This window comes from Calypte anna, chromosome 2, assembly GCF_003957555.1.
Source record: "Calypte anna isolate BGI_N300 chromosome 2, bCalAnn1_v1.p, whole genome shotgun sequence".
Classification (NCBI taxonomy): domain Eukaryota; kingdom Metazoa; phylum Chordata; class Aves; order Apodiformes; family Trochilidae; genus Calypte; species Calypte anna.
In genome coordinates, this window is record NC_044245.1 from 43367410 (window position 1) to 43381937 (window position 14528).

A 14528-nucleotide genomic window follows, 5' to 3' on the forward strand; every position below is an offset into this window, starting at 1 on the left:
CTTAATTTCAAGATTGATTTTACTAGCACAAGGATATGAAGCAAGGTTGGCATCTTATCCACTCTATACTCAAGTTATAGCAGTAATTACCCAAGAGCTGTAGACATCCCGTCCTGAGTAAATTTAGATTTCAGAGGTGCAGATACACACCCACACAGTTCTGGCTGCACTGAAATAAACATGGTGACAGCAAGAAGCAAAGAACTCTTTTCTGTGTTGCAGCATACAAATATCAGAAAGGTTTTAAACTTGAACCTTCTTCCCCATCTTTGTTCTAGAGCTTTCCTACACAATTAAAAAATATTCTTGTAGAAAGCGCGACTCGCTTTCTAGCAGTTAAAACACTCAGTACAAATGAACAGTCAAACCATTATCATAAGGTGTCACAACGGGATTTTGCCAATACTGTATTCCACAAAGGAAGTTAAGGTCTTGGACAGGACCAGGGCTTTTGGTTGGTGGTTAAGGCAATTTACACTGTAGACAGAGCAATAGTTTGGGTCAAGCACAGTCCCTCTGATTTGAGCGGCTGTTGCACTGAAGCTTCTTTGCCTACACTGCACACTCTCCTTCAAGTGTACTTAACATAGTTCTTTTATAAAATTCTTCTCATCATAAAATGTTTTAAAGTCTGATAAGGTAGAACACACATGTCTGCTGAGCTGGGTATACATTCATGATAATTTTAATAATATGCCTTTCTTTTTCACAAAGGAAAAGACAGAGCTATGGTAGGAAAGGAAGGCCCACACTCAGCCACATGTTGTCTGTAACTCTTGTGTAGCTTACAAAGACATTGAGCCTGAAATAACAAACATTAGAATTTATGGCAGACATTCCTGCTATCTTAAAAGTGACCAGAAAGGGAAAAAAAAGCCTCAAAAAGGCAGTAATTTAATTTCTACCAAAATTCTATACTCAGACCCTCAGCCCATCTCAACAAGTGCAGAATCTTTGTAACAGGAAATTAGTTCTGCCTGATACAGGAGGAACATATTTGCACTTCAGTAAACCTTCCCCGTATTTGTTTTTTAAATCTGTTTTTTAATACAGTTTTAGTGAAATGGGGACACTCATAGAAGATATTATGTGCACACAACCAGTGTCCTTCTTTCATTCTTATTTACATAATACTGGTATTTTCATAAGGCAAGGTTTCTGGTGTTTTGTTTTTCTCTTTTTTTTTTTTTTTTGTCCAGGATGGATAATGAAATCTGATTAGAAGAAATCAGGTTCTGCTTTTCAAAAACAGCACACTTTTAGGATCACTGTGGTTACTGGAAGAAAAAAATTGTTCGAGGGAGAAATCATATTAAAAATGCATTGCTTGTCAAACTGAGATAGCTTCACATTTCAACAGATATCCTGGAAATTAGATGCATTTGCCATTAAAGACCATTGTTTTACTTAAAATGGAATTATTTACTAGATGCTTAAAGTGAATTTATGATGGCCATCCTTTCACAAACATCAATGCTACCTAGAGCATGATCTTAACATGCTGCAATAGCTTTGAGGAGAAAACTGCTAGAATAGATATAAAAGGTATAGGTCTTTATGAGAAGAAAAAAAAAAGAAATTGCTCCAGTGCCCATTAAAGATACATTCTCCCATTTAATACTTCTGAGTTTTCTATCAGAAAATAGACATACAATGTCTTAAAGACTTGACCCAAACCCACCAGACTGGATTGCAGATTTCCCCTTGAGGCAGGGTTGACATTCAAGATTTTACATAATTTTCCACCATTTTTGCTCTTTGGAGTTCCATGACTCATTACCTGGTGGTATGGATGTTATGAATGATAATTTGAAATATTGCCTGTATTATTTCACTAGCACTGAGAGCCCTAGTCTCCAGCCCAATTTTTCTCTCCCCACTGCTGGCAGCTATTTTGCTATTGATTCCTGTGGAACTGGGAATAAGCCTTTTAGCAACACAAACTGGGAGACTTTGGTTTTCCAACATGTACAGGAAGCTAAATTTTCCTGCACAGTTTAAATTGATGAAACAGTTAAAAAGAAGTGATATAAGGCTGGTTCTTTTAATATTCTTTGGGGAAAGTAAAGTTTTATAAAAGCAAGATCCACTCTCCCCTCCAACAGACTTTCCCCACTACTGGCACATGGATAGTAACAAACAACATGGGGTTTTGGAATAAGAGTGTGTGCAGCAAACCATGGATGTTGCTTCAGCTTTCAATAGGCTCTTCTCTAAGGAAGAAATCCTTAGAATATACATTGTGTTAGCAAAATATACAGTCTACTTCTATGAGCCTGCTGCTGCTTCACTGATAGACTGCTGAATGACCGCTGTCTGTAATTTAACATATGCCATTCTCAGAAATTGAATACAAAGAAAACAGGCAGAAATTCACCTATTGTCACTAAATGCCTATACAGAGATCAGTTGCTATCCTAGAATATCATGTCTAAGGTCCAGTTTAAGAAAAAAGAATAATTCTAATAATTTAAATGTTTTTAGTTACGAAAGTGACTAACATTTCATGTCAGCATGAAAATGATGACAAGACTGAGAATTACCAGTGTTGTAACACATCACATAAAAACGTCCATGATGTCATTTGAAAAATGCAGATACTTGCAACTTGATTTCAGAAATTTAAAACCTGATTCTCAGATTTAAGACATGGATTCACAACTATTGCTTGTGTACTGGTCTAAGGCTATTTTCCAGAAAATTATTCATACTTTTGTGGCAGATTAGCTGTTCATCTTTTAGAAAATCAATTAATAGATTTCACAGGCCCCACTACTATAACGTACAGACATAGTCTTCCTAGGTTCACCAAGGACTCAGGAACAGAGACCAAGCCATCTTTGCCCTCTTGTGACACACTGAGGCATTTGGCAAATTTGCGTGGTGACTGCAAAGTTTGTATCTCCAACATGAAGCAGCAGAAGCTCTGGTCTTCCAGGATACATAGGTCTGATCTTCTTCCCAGACATTAAATTCAGATTATTAAGTAACTTTTTGCTGCAAACAAAATCTCAATCTATGCAAATGATGCTATATTCGGTTCTCTTGGTAACATGAAGTTGCAGGCAAGGATGTTTTCCAGAGTGGACTAAAACACCATTAAAATGAAATTAAATATAAAATAATATAGAAAATACATTTTTGAACCCTGCAGTGAACTGTCATTGCTATGTATATTGCTGAACAGTTAGTGGTGCAGGCTAGATCCATCCCTTGATAATACTCTCTGAAGGATGGAGACTTAACACACGCAATTAAGCAAGAATAAGGAGTCATCTCCTTGATTAAACACTAAAGAGAGAAGTTAATATCAAAGACAAAGCAAAAGACTGCAGAGCACAAGAGTGACAGAGGTCATTTTTGTGCCTACTTGCCACATAATATTACCTGAGAAACAGTATTTTTTTTTTAAATCTGGCAGCTTTTTGTACGCTAATTCCAAATACAGAAGAAATCAATGGTCTTGATTTACTCTGCTATCCACATTTACTGAATCCAGAATAGGACTTCAGGCTGTGCCCTTAAAAGCTAAACTATCTGACCTTGTCTGTTTGACAAATTGTGCTTATAAGTTTCTTGTCTCAAAAGATTCCAGTATTCCCACTCTGTGAAGGGTTTTTTTGTTTGTTTTTTCATTTTAAAGCATTGACTAGAGTATTGAAATATACAACCAAAAAAAATACAGTAAAAGATACCAGCGCTCCTCAATGTACTACATTGCAGACTTTGGTGAAAAAAAATGCTTTTCTGTACAAAAAATGGATTAAATCTGTTCATATTAAACCCAGCAGTATCAAAGATAAAGCAAATCTAGAACTATGATATTTTTAAAGGGAAATTCTTGGGATTGTTCCCGTTCTTTTAGCACACATCAAATGCCGGCAATACATTAATTCCTGTCTTCTGTTCCACTGCAAAAATTGCCAATTAAGACCTTAAATTCCTATCAAATCAGACCACTAGAGAACCATACTCCTCTCCTGAGGGCAAGCTAAAGCTGTTATAGCCATCAAAGGATATTAGTTCTTCAAGCTGCCCTCTTGTCTTTCCTACAGGCTGCTTGCCTGCTTCTCAGGCAACATGTACAACTTATCCCCTGGTCTGAGAGGGGACAAGGCGTGCAATACTGCACTTGGAATTGGCTTTGCCATGCTAAAAATACCTTACAAAGACAAGCAAAATAACTCAGGTAAATTACTGCGTGGGCCCTGATCACGCAGGGCCTCACGTGCCCTACTCTGGGCAGTTCCCAAGCCTCCCTGGCTTCACCTCCAGCAGAGGCTGTCCCTGCAAAGAGACTGAAACAAAATAAATTTGAAGAGTAAACCAGTATGCAGAGCTGGGAAAAAAGCATTATGTGAAGCCCATCTGTTCAAATGCATTGACTAGAGCTGTACTAATATTTCTGTTACAGCCTATGAAAAAAGAAAAAGAAGCAAAGTCTGGCTCTAATTTCCTACTACAATGCTTATACCTAAGTATAGTATATAGCAACATGCCACAGGCAGAGCTGAGTTTAAACTGGCATGTGCTTCAGATCACCAGTGCCACAGCCAAGGACGCAGGAAAAGACTAAGTCTACAGACTAACGTAGCATCATTATCCCCTGGAGACCAACAAATTAATACTAATAACCTCCCCAAATCTTCCTGTGCTTTATGATCATCCTCTCTGGTAGCAGTTGTAGTTATAGCAGTATTTTTACAATGCTAATGAGAATTGCATGAAATCAACCAAGTGCTTGGGTCAAACAGATGGATCCTGCCAGGGCTGGCACAGATGGATGACACACTGAAAAACAGGGGAGTATGATTTGCATTAATGCTCACCGCCCTGTCCCACCCTCAGCCCTTAACCCCTGGTTCAACATCAGCAAAATAAGCCTGATACAGTCGAGGTGCAGGGCTGAGGACAGCCTGTAAGAAAGTGTCCAACAGTGAAGGAATACACTGGGAAGAAAGGTCTGCCACATGTTCTCAGGACAAAATACCCATGTTTTAAAGAACTTTTTTAAAATGTAAAAAAAACAGCCCCATTTCTTCTTTCACAGCTATCCAGAACACCTCTAAACATACAGAGAAATGCACAGGTATTACTGGAAATTTTAACCAATGCTATAGCTGCAAAACTGCTCTTTCTTGTAGTTATTTGGATACAGAAAGGGCAATTTGCTGTAAATAAATATTAAAAAGTATTTTTTCTTAAATGCTTGAGATACTCTTCTTTTTTCCTCCAGTCTCAGTGGTGGTTTCCTGTCACCTAGTCCTCCAGTTGTGCTGATCTTCTTACAATACATGTGCTCGAGTGTCCAATGCAGTGTCCTCTCCCCACTGCAAGAGTCATCCCAGTCCCACCTTGGCCCAGCTCATATCCCACCCTAAGACCCCATTCCTGCGGGCTTAGATAAGCCATTCCTTCTTGCTCTCATCGATGGTCTCCGTGAAGTTGGGGTCATTGTTCATGATGGCGGCGTCGGCACTCTCGGCTGACTCTGCCCCTTTGGCCTCGTTGGTGTGGTAGGTGCCCTTGTGGCGGAACATGTAGCGGATCAGGAACACCAAGGTGCAGAGGATGGTGAAGATCACCACTGCGATGACACCTACACAGAGGTGGAAAGAAAAGATGCCGGTAGCAAGGAGAAAACCTACAGATTTTGACAGAAGAAAAGGATACTGCAGCTCCTCTGAGCTGAGCTGAAGCTACCCGGGCAGTTAAACATCACTATTGTGGCTTGATTCCATTATTCTAGTATTCTGATATAGTTTTCACTATATAGTTTTCACACCAGGCACTGAGAGGAGACACGAATTTCTATTTTACTTTGGTCAGGTGTAGTTTTCCCATGGTCAGCTCTTAGCAAATAACTTGAATATGCTGCCAATTGCAACTCAGCCACCACAGTCATCCTGCAAAGTATCTTTCAGAAGTAGATGGGTTTCCTACCTCCAATAATGGCAGAGTTTCTGTTAACTCCATCTCCTATAGCTTGACCATTGTAGGGAAAATCAGCACTGGCTGTAAATAGGAAATTAAACATTCATGTTATAATCACAGAAAATATCACAACAGTAGTTTAGAAATACAGTCAACATCCTCAGATATAATCGAAAGAAAATTGTGAACCCTAGATACTTACCTAAAGAAGAAGAAGAAGAAAAAAAATCTTTCACTATTACCTTATTTAATTCCTCAGAACTTCTTGCTTCCTCCTCTTTGCAAAAATAAAATCAAAGTAAAAGAGGTACTTCTGGTAAGCACTGCTGTTAATACAGGAGGTAATTTTTTTACTCTACTAACATAAATTCAGCAAAAAACAAACAAAATCCTCATCTTTCAAATGTGTATGATTATATATAGTATTATAGAGATTTTTTTTTTTTTGCCTTTGTCACTGCTATCCATAAAAAGGCTTCAGAAATTTCCAGAGGTTTCTGACTGCCAGGGGGTACAGCTGTAAGGTCTTGTAAAGGAAAAGTGCCATCCCTTTTGCTCCCACAGACCCTAAGGTGAGCCAACAGCTGAATTTTCCGTGGGTCATGTGCCAGCACCTTTGCTACATTTTGGCCACTGCTGAAAGTGCTTTGCAGATGAGAGCTCTGAGCTGGAGGACCTGAGGCATGGCAGAGAGGTCAGCATGGGGGAGAAGGGATCCTACAGCAGAGAGATGGAGAGCAAACATTGTCATCAGGTGTATCAAGCTCATCTTCCAACAATCTAAAAAAAGAGACTCCCTGCAGCAGAGCTGGATGAATGAATCGATTCTGGTTCAAAGCAGCATTTGGATAGTTAACTTAGTTTTAATCCCCAGAAAATATCACACAGGCTTTTCAAGGACAATCTCACCTTCTCTTTGCGGTCTGATATAGCAACCAGGTGAGTAGTTGCAACCATCCCCTTTTTTTGCCACTGTAGTATGTTGTAAAGACCAGCTCCTAAAATGTTTTAAACGACTTGTCAGATAACATCAGTGTTTGCTACCTAATGACTTTGCATGTTTCATGCAAATCTAAATCACGCTAGTATAATAACCAGCTCACATAACTATAATATGTAGATGAAGTACGAGGTGAGTTGCTGATGGAGAAGTCTTTGCATTCATTTCTCTACCACAACTCAGAACACATCCTTCCTGTTCGGAGTCTTCCATTGTTACTTGTCACACTTCCAGTGTGACACTAATTGTAACCACAAGTCTCAACAAGCTCTTTCGCACCTCCTGGTACTTGAGCCTTGAAAGCTTTAAATCATGACTCACACACAGCAAATATGTGCCATAAAGTTTCAGCTACTCCAATGTTGTTAGCTTGCAAAGCGTCTCTGGACAGCTTGCTGGTTGTGAATGTAATGTGAGGTACAAGTGTGGAGGATACTGTGGGAGTTTTAGTCTACATACCGTACTAATTGTTAGCTGAAAGCATGAACAGGGCTGTTCAGTTTTCCTTTAGCACCTGGTCTACAAAGATTGCTTTCAAGCAGCTGATTTGATTACTGTAATGGAAAAGTTATCAAAATTCTGAATCTTCCGTTGGTTTCTCAGAGCAGTCAGGGTGTCACTTCTGTGACTCAAAACATTAAGAATTTAGCAAGAGCTTTTTAATCTGTCCTGGAATCTGTTAATTAGTAGCCGAAAGATGTGCTGCCAGTTCCCTGAAATCTTCTGGTTATGAAGTTGTAGCACTGAGACATTAGTTTGCTGTTAGGACACACCAAAGCCATTTCTTTAAAACCTACAGCTAATGTACAAATGGATTGAATTGTACTAAGTTCATCTGTGGGTTACAAACTTAACCACAATCTTTTCTTTGCACCATGTCTTCACACAGCAGGCCATTTTATTTGCATTATCCTAAAGCTAAATTATGTAAAAGTATCCAACACACTTTACTTTCTCTTTCTTCCATGGGCTGGTGTTTACAGTGCCATAGGTTCAATAAGCACAGAGTAAATCTACAGAGTCCTTTGTTATTAGTCTCAGGGTAAATGAGGTTAAAGGAACTTTGCAGCACCTAAAAGGGTAATTTCAGTCTAACTGCAAGCAAAATCTATGTTTTCTCCATAATTTTAATAACATCTGAAATACCAGATGGCCACAAATGATGGTTAGAAGACCTACCATCATCTACCATGCATGGTCATTGTCACAGCCAGCTGCAATACAGCAATACTCACCGAATGCAACAGGGAGATCAGACTGTATAAACAGACCATAATTAGGACCAAATGTTAAGGATGATAGATGTGGTTGATTTAACAGTGAATGATAATTTTGTTTCATTATAGTACACATTATTTTGCATCTGCCTTTTTTTAGAAGAAGCATTTTGAATCAATTGGATCAGGTGACAACAGGCTATGTAAACTCCCCAGTGATTAAGTTATTGATTGAAATAAAACAGTAAGAGAACAAAATAAAAGCAAAGATGTGAACTATAATTCCTTCTTCCTGTATCTATTTTGAAGCCAAGCATTCAATAATTGAACTTACAAAGAGAACAGACAGGTAAGTGACTGGATCTCATGTCAACACTCTCCAAATCCTAAAGTATCCATGAGTGGAGAGTGTTGACAGGAGATCCAGTCACTTAGCTATTTCTCCACAGGATCGTAACATTGAGGAAAGCAAAATCAAGCGCTCTGGCTGTGTTTTGCCAAATTATATCAACTTTGCTGGTAAGATGAGACTCTACTGCTACACAATTAAAGTCTACTCCTTATTACATACTCTAAGTAGAGAAACAAATTGTTCCACTCTTGATAGCAAGTACTAATGTTCAGTCAGTTGTGCTCCCCTTCCTGGCTTACAAGGAAGGTAACAAGTCCTGGCACACTTAACATGTGCACAAAACTGGTGGAATATGGAGGGCTGCCTTGATATTATAAAAGAGTCCTGAGAGCTAGCGAAAAGCAGGGTCCCATGCTGCACAGCAAGGCCAACCAAAGATAGTAATGAGACAAGGCCTGCTGCCAGGAAAATAAAGATTAGGCGAGGCTCATTGCTAGAAAAGATAGTAAGGAATTTGGAGGACACCTGGTCTGAACAAAGGGATTATGTATTCTATCAACTTTTGGCTTTACCCAGGATGTTCCAGTGTGGGAAAGTGATGTAACCCATGTCTGTAGCTAGGAAAACCATGGTCTTTGTTTATTGTATCTTAGTATTAAACTTGCTTACTGGCAGACAAAAGCTTCCCAAACTTTACATGCTATGTTAATGTAAGAAAAAAACCAAAACACAAAACCCAACCACCTTATTGATCATTTGAGAGGGAATCTGGCATAATTCTCTGATTGCAGTTCAGTTAACGAATCCCGTTTGCTATGTTTGAAAGAGAAAGAGCATCATCTCAATTCCTGCAACTGCTTTCACAGCTATTTCAATTTTGTTACCACCTAGAAGATTAAATTCAAATGTTTTGGGCTGCATCATGAACAAAAGCAGTGAACTTCTGCCATCCCTCCTGCTTGATTCCCTTGCTCCTTGCAGGAAGTCCAGAGAAGTGACCCCGCTCCCCTTCTGTCCCTTACAGGAGAGAATGAGTAATGCATCAGACATCACCATTGATTTTACCCCCTGCCTTGATGTTGCATTCACTGATTTGTACAGAAAAGAACATTTTTAGGGTTAAGTTGCAGCTCTCCAGCATGTAACGCCTTTGAACTTTCCCTCCCCCTGAGCTGTCTGTAGTAAGCCCTTTGCAGAGGCCCAGCCTATTTAACATCACCCATTTCCATAGCCACATACATACCACTGCACATCTGACACAGACTCTCTTCAGGTTTTGCCACTCTGCCCTTTGCTATGTGTCTACCAGTGGTGAAAGACTGGGAGGGCAACCCAATATATGGTATCTGATTTGGGAAAGTGACCTTCACCAGTGTCATCAGTAATAGAATCAATACATTCTCTTAGTTCAGAAATCGACTTTTGTCTTTCACATATGGCCAGTATTGCATCCTCCCACTCTCTTCTACCATGCACTTGTTTAGAGGGATGAATTTGTAACAGAAAGGATTTTTTTCATACAGTGTTTTTGCAAGACATGATCAATATAGATTTCAGAGAATTCTTAAAAGGAAGGCCTTTCATGGACCACAACAATAAAAAGCTTCTAGGGTTTAAATACATACACACAATTTGGAAGAACATTGCAAATGTAGCATTTAAAACTGCTCCATTCAATTCTAAATATGTTGAAGCTAATATGGGTTAAGTTAAAGCCAGTGCTAAATACTCTAGATGCTAAATCCTCTAGTCTGTTCCAACTCAGAATAAATACATCTTGCAGCTACATTGTGCCATAGTAGCTGAAAGATGCTAAGGCAGGGTTTGCCAACTGTTGTATCTATCTTACTTTTTCCTGTATCTCTTGCTTTTACTAAGTTCAGGATTGGAAAGTTTAGCAAGCTGGAGCACTTTTAACCTCAAATGAAGAGGTACATACATGTAGTGGGTTTCTTTTATCCTTGTTATATAAATAAGAAAAGTTTGGAAGTGAAACTTAGCAAACTACAGAATCTTTACCTTGGATAAAACCACAAGCAAACTGAACAACTTCACCTGAAAAATACATATCTTCATATTTAAAGTACAAGGCATTTTAGATGTGGGGGTTTATTTTAGAAAACTAGTAATCTGTTTGGGCTTTTGTTTGCTTGTCTACAATAAGCAAGGTGTCAGTTATCACTGACATGTATCTTAGCTAATTTGAACTGAGGTATTAAAAATCTCCTGGATATTAGTTTTGCTTTTATATATATATGTATATATACTATATGCATATGTATATATACACACACACATATATAAATTTTTTATGTATATATATATATACATTTATTTATTTATATATATATATATACAGGAACAGGTATTAAAATGCATGCTAATATAGTTAAAAGTATGCCATTATAACTCTTATTTTGAAATGTGTATCAGACACGTAATTCACTGGGTTTAGACAAAATTTAAAGGAAGGACTTGTAATTTTAAAATAATATGGTCACAGATCACATATCTTTTTGCCTCCTTTCTACAGTCCTTTTGGTTTAACCTAGGCAAATTTGAATGTCTGACATGAAATGGGTTCAAGTTGCTTCAGGGATCGTAGGAAAAATTTTCTCACCAAAAGAGTAGTGAAGCATTAGAAAAGTTTGCTCAGGGAAGTGGTCAAGTTGCTATCTGTGGGAGTATTCAAAAAATGTGTAGACTTGGTGCTTCAGGAGATGATTTAGTGGTTACAATGATGTACAACTGATCTGATGACCTTGAAAGTCCCTTCCAACCATGATGATTCTATGATTCTATGAACTGAGACAATACAAAAGAGAGGAAAATACAGGAAGGGAACTATATTGACCTGTTGGCTGTGATTATTGACTTTTAAGTCACTTCAAAGTCAGATTCTAGAAAAGCATGAACTTGTCATATTCCTGCACTTCACCAGCATCAAGAAAGGATTACCATAGCCATGAGAAAAGAGTAGGAATTGTAAGGATATTCACAAACTGAACAAGATAATGGTTAAAGATTATGTCCTATCAGTATCAAAAAAAATGCCATCCAGAGGTGTGAAGAAATAGAAGTGGAACTTTTACAATAAAAAAGAAATATAAAAAGAAAATACTGTAGATGTGATCATTACATTTGTGTTCTGGTGTATGTCTCCTATTTAGATGCTTATCTTTTATCCCCTCCTACAACACGTAGTAGTATGTGGCAAGGAAAAACATGAACTTCCTCTTTTAACACAAAGAGCTATTGCATCCGCAAGAATGGACCTATTAATTTCAGAGAAGAAGGGAATATTAATTTGTAAAAAAAACCCTATAAATAGGAGACTGCATGTTATTTTACAGGGAAAAGACACACTGAAACCTTACACTTGCATAGCAGTAAGGAGGGAAGGGCAGCTTTTTAGACCATGGTGCTACTTGTAATAGATGTTACAGACCCTCAACCGTGGGATATCTCCTTCCCTTAAAAACGTCTGTCTTATTTCTCTACTGAAGAGCTGAAAGGAAATGTTGCAAGGAGTTGTTTGACGTCGAACAAAAAATCCAAAATCCAAAGGTAGGAAATTGTCACATAGTTCTAAGGAATGACACACACACCTGTGCCCTTTTATATAAGAACTGTTAGATGCATCCCCAAACACAACAGGCAAAGACTAATTAGTATCAAATCATTATAGACCCAGTTTCACCTCTAGATTTTTTATTTTTATACCACTGCAAATCCGTCAACTTTGCCACTAATTTACACCACTACAAATGAAATCAGAATGAGGGGAAAAAAACCCAAAACAAAAATCAATGTATACACAACCCTAAGAGGTCAGATTTTTTTTTTTTTTTAATTATTTATCTGACACAAAAAAAAGAATAGAAAACTTCATAATTTTAGGTACAAGGTATACTTTCAAAATCTTTCAAAAAGGAGGATGATATTGTTGGGAATCAGAAAATTGTTTTGCTTTCCAGCATTTTCAGAATGAGATGAATGAAATCATGACTAATGGAATTCCCACTAAATGTGGCTTAAGCTTAGACATTCTAGAAAACAAATTCAAGACTTTACATAGTACATTTAAGACTACAAATTAGATTTGTTTGGTATGAACCTAATATACTCTGTATATTATACACTAATATACTAATTATTAGTACTAATATATTTTGGATGAGACTAAAATATACTCACTTATGTGGCATATTGCATTAAGAATTACTGTACCTAATTGTACTTAGAAAACATTTTGCTGATTTATGTGCCCAATACTACAGTGAAAGTGATTGTTGCAGCACCTGGGTCAAAACTCAAGATCAAACAGTGCAAGACTTACAGAAAAGTAAAATAAAGCAGAATATTAAAAAAAGGCAAGGAAATATACTTTAGCTGTGTTTAAGCAGTGAGAAATCTGTCATTGCAGACTGACATTTCCTACTGTGACTGTAGCCCTACAATCCAGTTTCATAGAATCATTAGAATTGCTGGGTTGGAAGGGACCTCAGAGATCATCAAGTCCAACCCTGAAGCCCTTTCTTTTGATTCTTCTTTACAGAGGGGCTCTCTGAACTGCTCTGCTGAGCTCCCATGGCACACACCCCAGCTTACCTGAGTCTAAGTGCCAGGGGTCAGTAGCAGCTGACATTGGTGGGATGGTGAGTGGAGATGCTCCACAGTTGGATTCTACCAGTTCTCCTTGGATGTGGACATGAGAGGAGGCATTGGTAGGTCTCAGAGCTGCCTTGAGTGGAGCAATCTGGTTGAACTGTACTCTTGATAGGCAGCCAGTGAATCCTGGGGTGTTGTATTTATATATATCTTGATCGATCTTCCCGATTTCTGTGGGAAATTAATGAAGAAGAAAAACAAAGATTCATCAAAACAATTCACTACTTTGGTAAACATGGTCTGAACTCTTGATTCCCAGAGCTCATTTCCCACCTCTCTCTCAGGAGGCTGAGACTGTGTCACCCCCTGCCAGGTTTCTTTACGTTTCATTACAGATGAAGAACCTTCAGGCCATATGTGAGTTGGTTTCACTGCTATGCTATCATTAAAATGAAGGCATGAAGGTAGTCATCAGAGAAAAGGCTGAGGAAAAAAAAAAAATTCCCCACGAAGAGCTGGCAAAAGAGAAGGTAAGAGAGAGGACAGTCTTTGCAAGAGTCTCTTATCCCAGATCAAGCTTCTATTGCAACATTGCAAGAGATTACCCCTTCCTTCACCCTGGCCTGTTGCCCTCCGTTACTTCTAGGTAGGCACGCTTCTCTCACCAGGGACCGTGTTCCTTCTACCAGGGGACCATGAATTCTTTGGCATGAGGGGGAAACTACCCTCTTCAAGCCTCCTTCCTTCCCCTGATAGCAGTGAGAAATGGCAGAAATGCATTCAACCCCTGTGGCAGGCTGAGGAGCAGAGTGCATGGTCCCACATTCTCTGACACCAGACCTGGATCATTCTTAGAGCATGCCACAACTCTGAGTCTGCCAGCTTGATGTGTTAGAAGGGTGATTAACATTTCAGAGCCTCACTGTAGTGTCTAATATAATATCTATAAGGAAGTGTGAAACTTGGCTTCATTCCTTCTATGGTAGAACAGCTTAAATACAAATGACAACATAGCAGGATTGTGTCTGTGCTTTACTAAAGGGTACTGCTCCAGAGAGACACTGAAATGCTTCAAACTGCCTTTTTTTGGGTCAGTGAGGACAGGAGTTAATGTCAGGCCTTGAAACCAAACTCAAAGTCAATGATGAGGTTCATCCCATCCAGAAAATTCTAAGTGACGTCCTGCAGCTCTTTTCAAGGCTGCAGCCTGGTAAGGTAATTGAGCTCTGGTTTTAGTGTGGTATAAAGCACTGCATACCTCCACCATTTAGAGAACTATAACAGCAGACACTTAAAGCAACAGCTTTCAGTCTTTGGCTTAAAAAAACCCCTTTGTGGCATAGTTTCCTTAGAGAATTTATTTTTGCAGACTGAAAACTCACTGACCACCTCTTGAGACGTGCTGTTTCAGAAG

General features: G+C 38.6%; 1 protein-coding gene across 1 annotated transcript in view; it reads right to left on the reverse strand.

Moving 5' to 3' along the window:
- Positions 1–5399: 5399 nt before the first annotated feature.
- Positions 5400–14528, reverse strand: part of CNTNAP2 (contactin associated protein like 2) — an 816026-nt gene continuing 806897 nt past the window's right edge. The window contains exons 22-24 of the mRNA XM_030444894.1: positions 13115–13345; positions 5944–6015; positions 5400–5599 (exon numbers count right to left, since the gene is read on the reverse strand). Of these exons, the coding sequence (XP_030300754.1) occupies positions 5400–5599; positions 5944–6015; positions 13115–13345 (503 nt within the window). The remainder of the gene's footprint in view (positions 5600–5943; positions 6016–13114; positions 13346–14528) is intronic.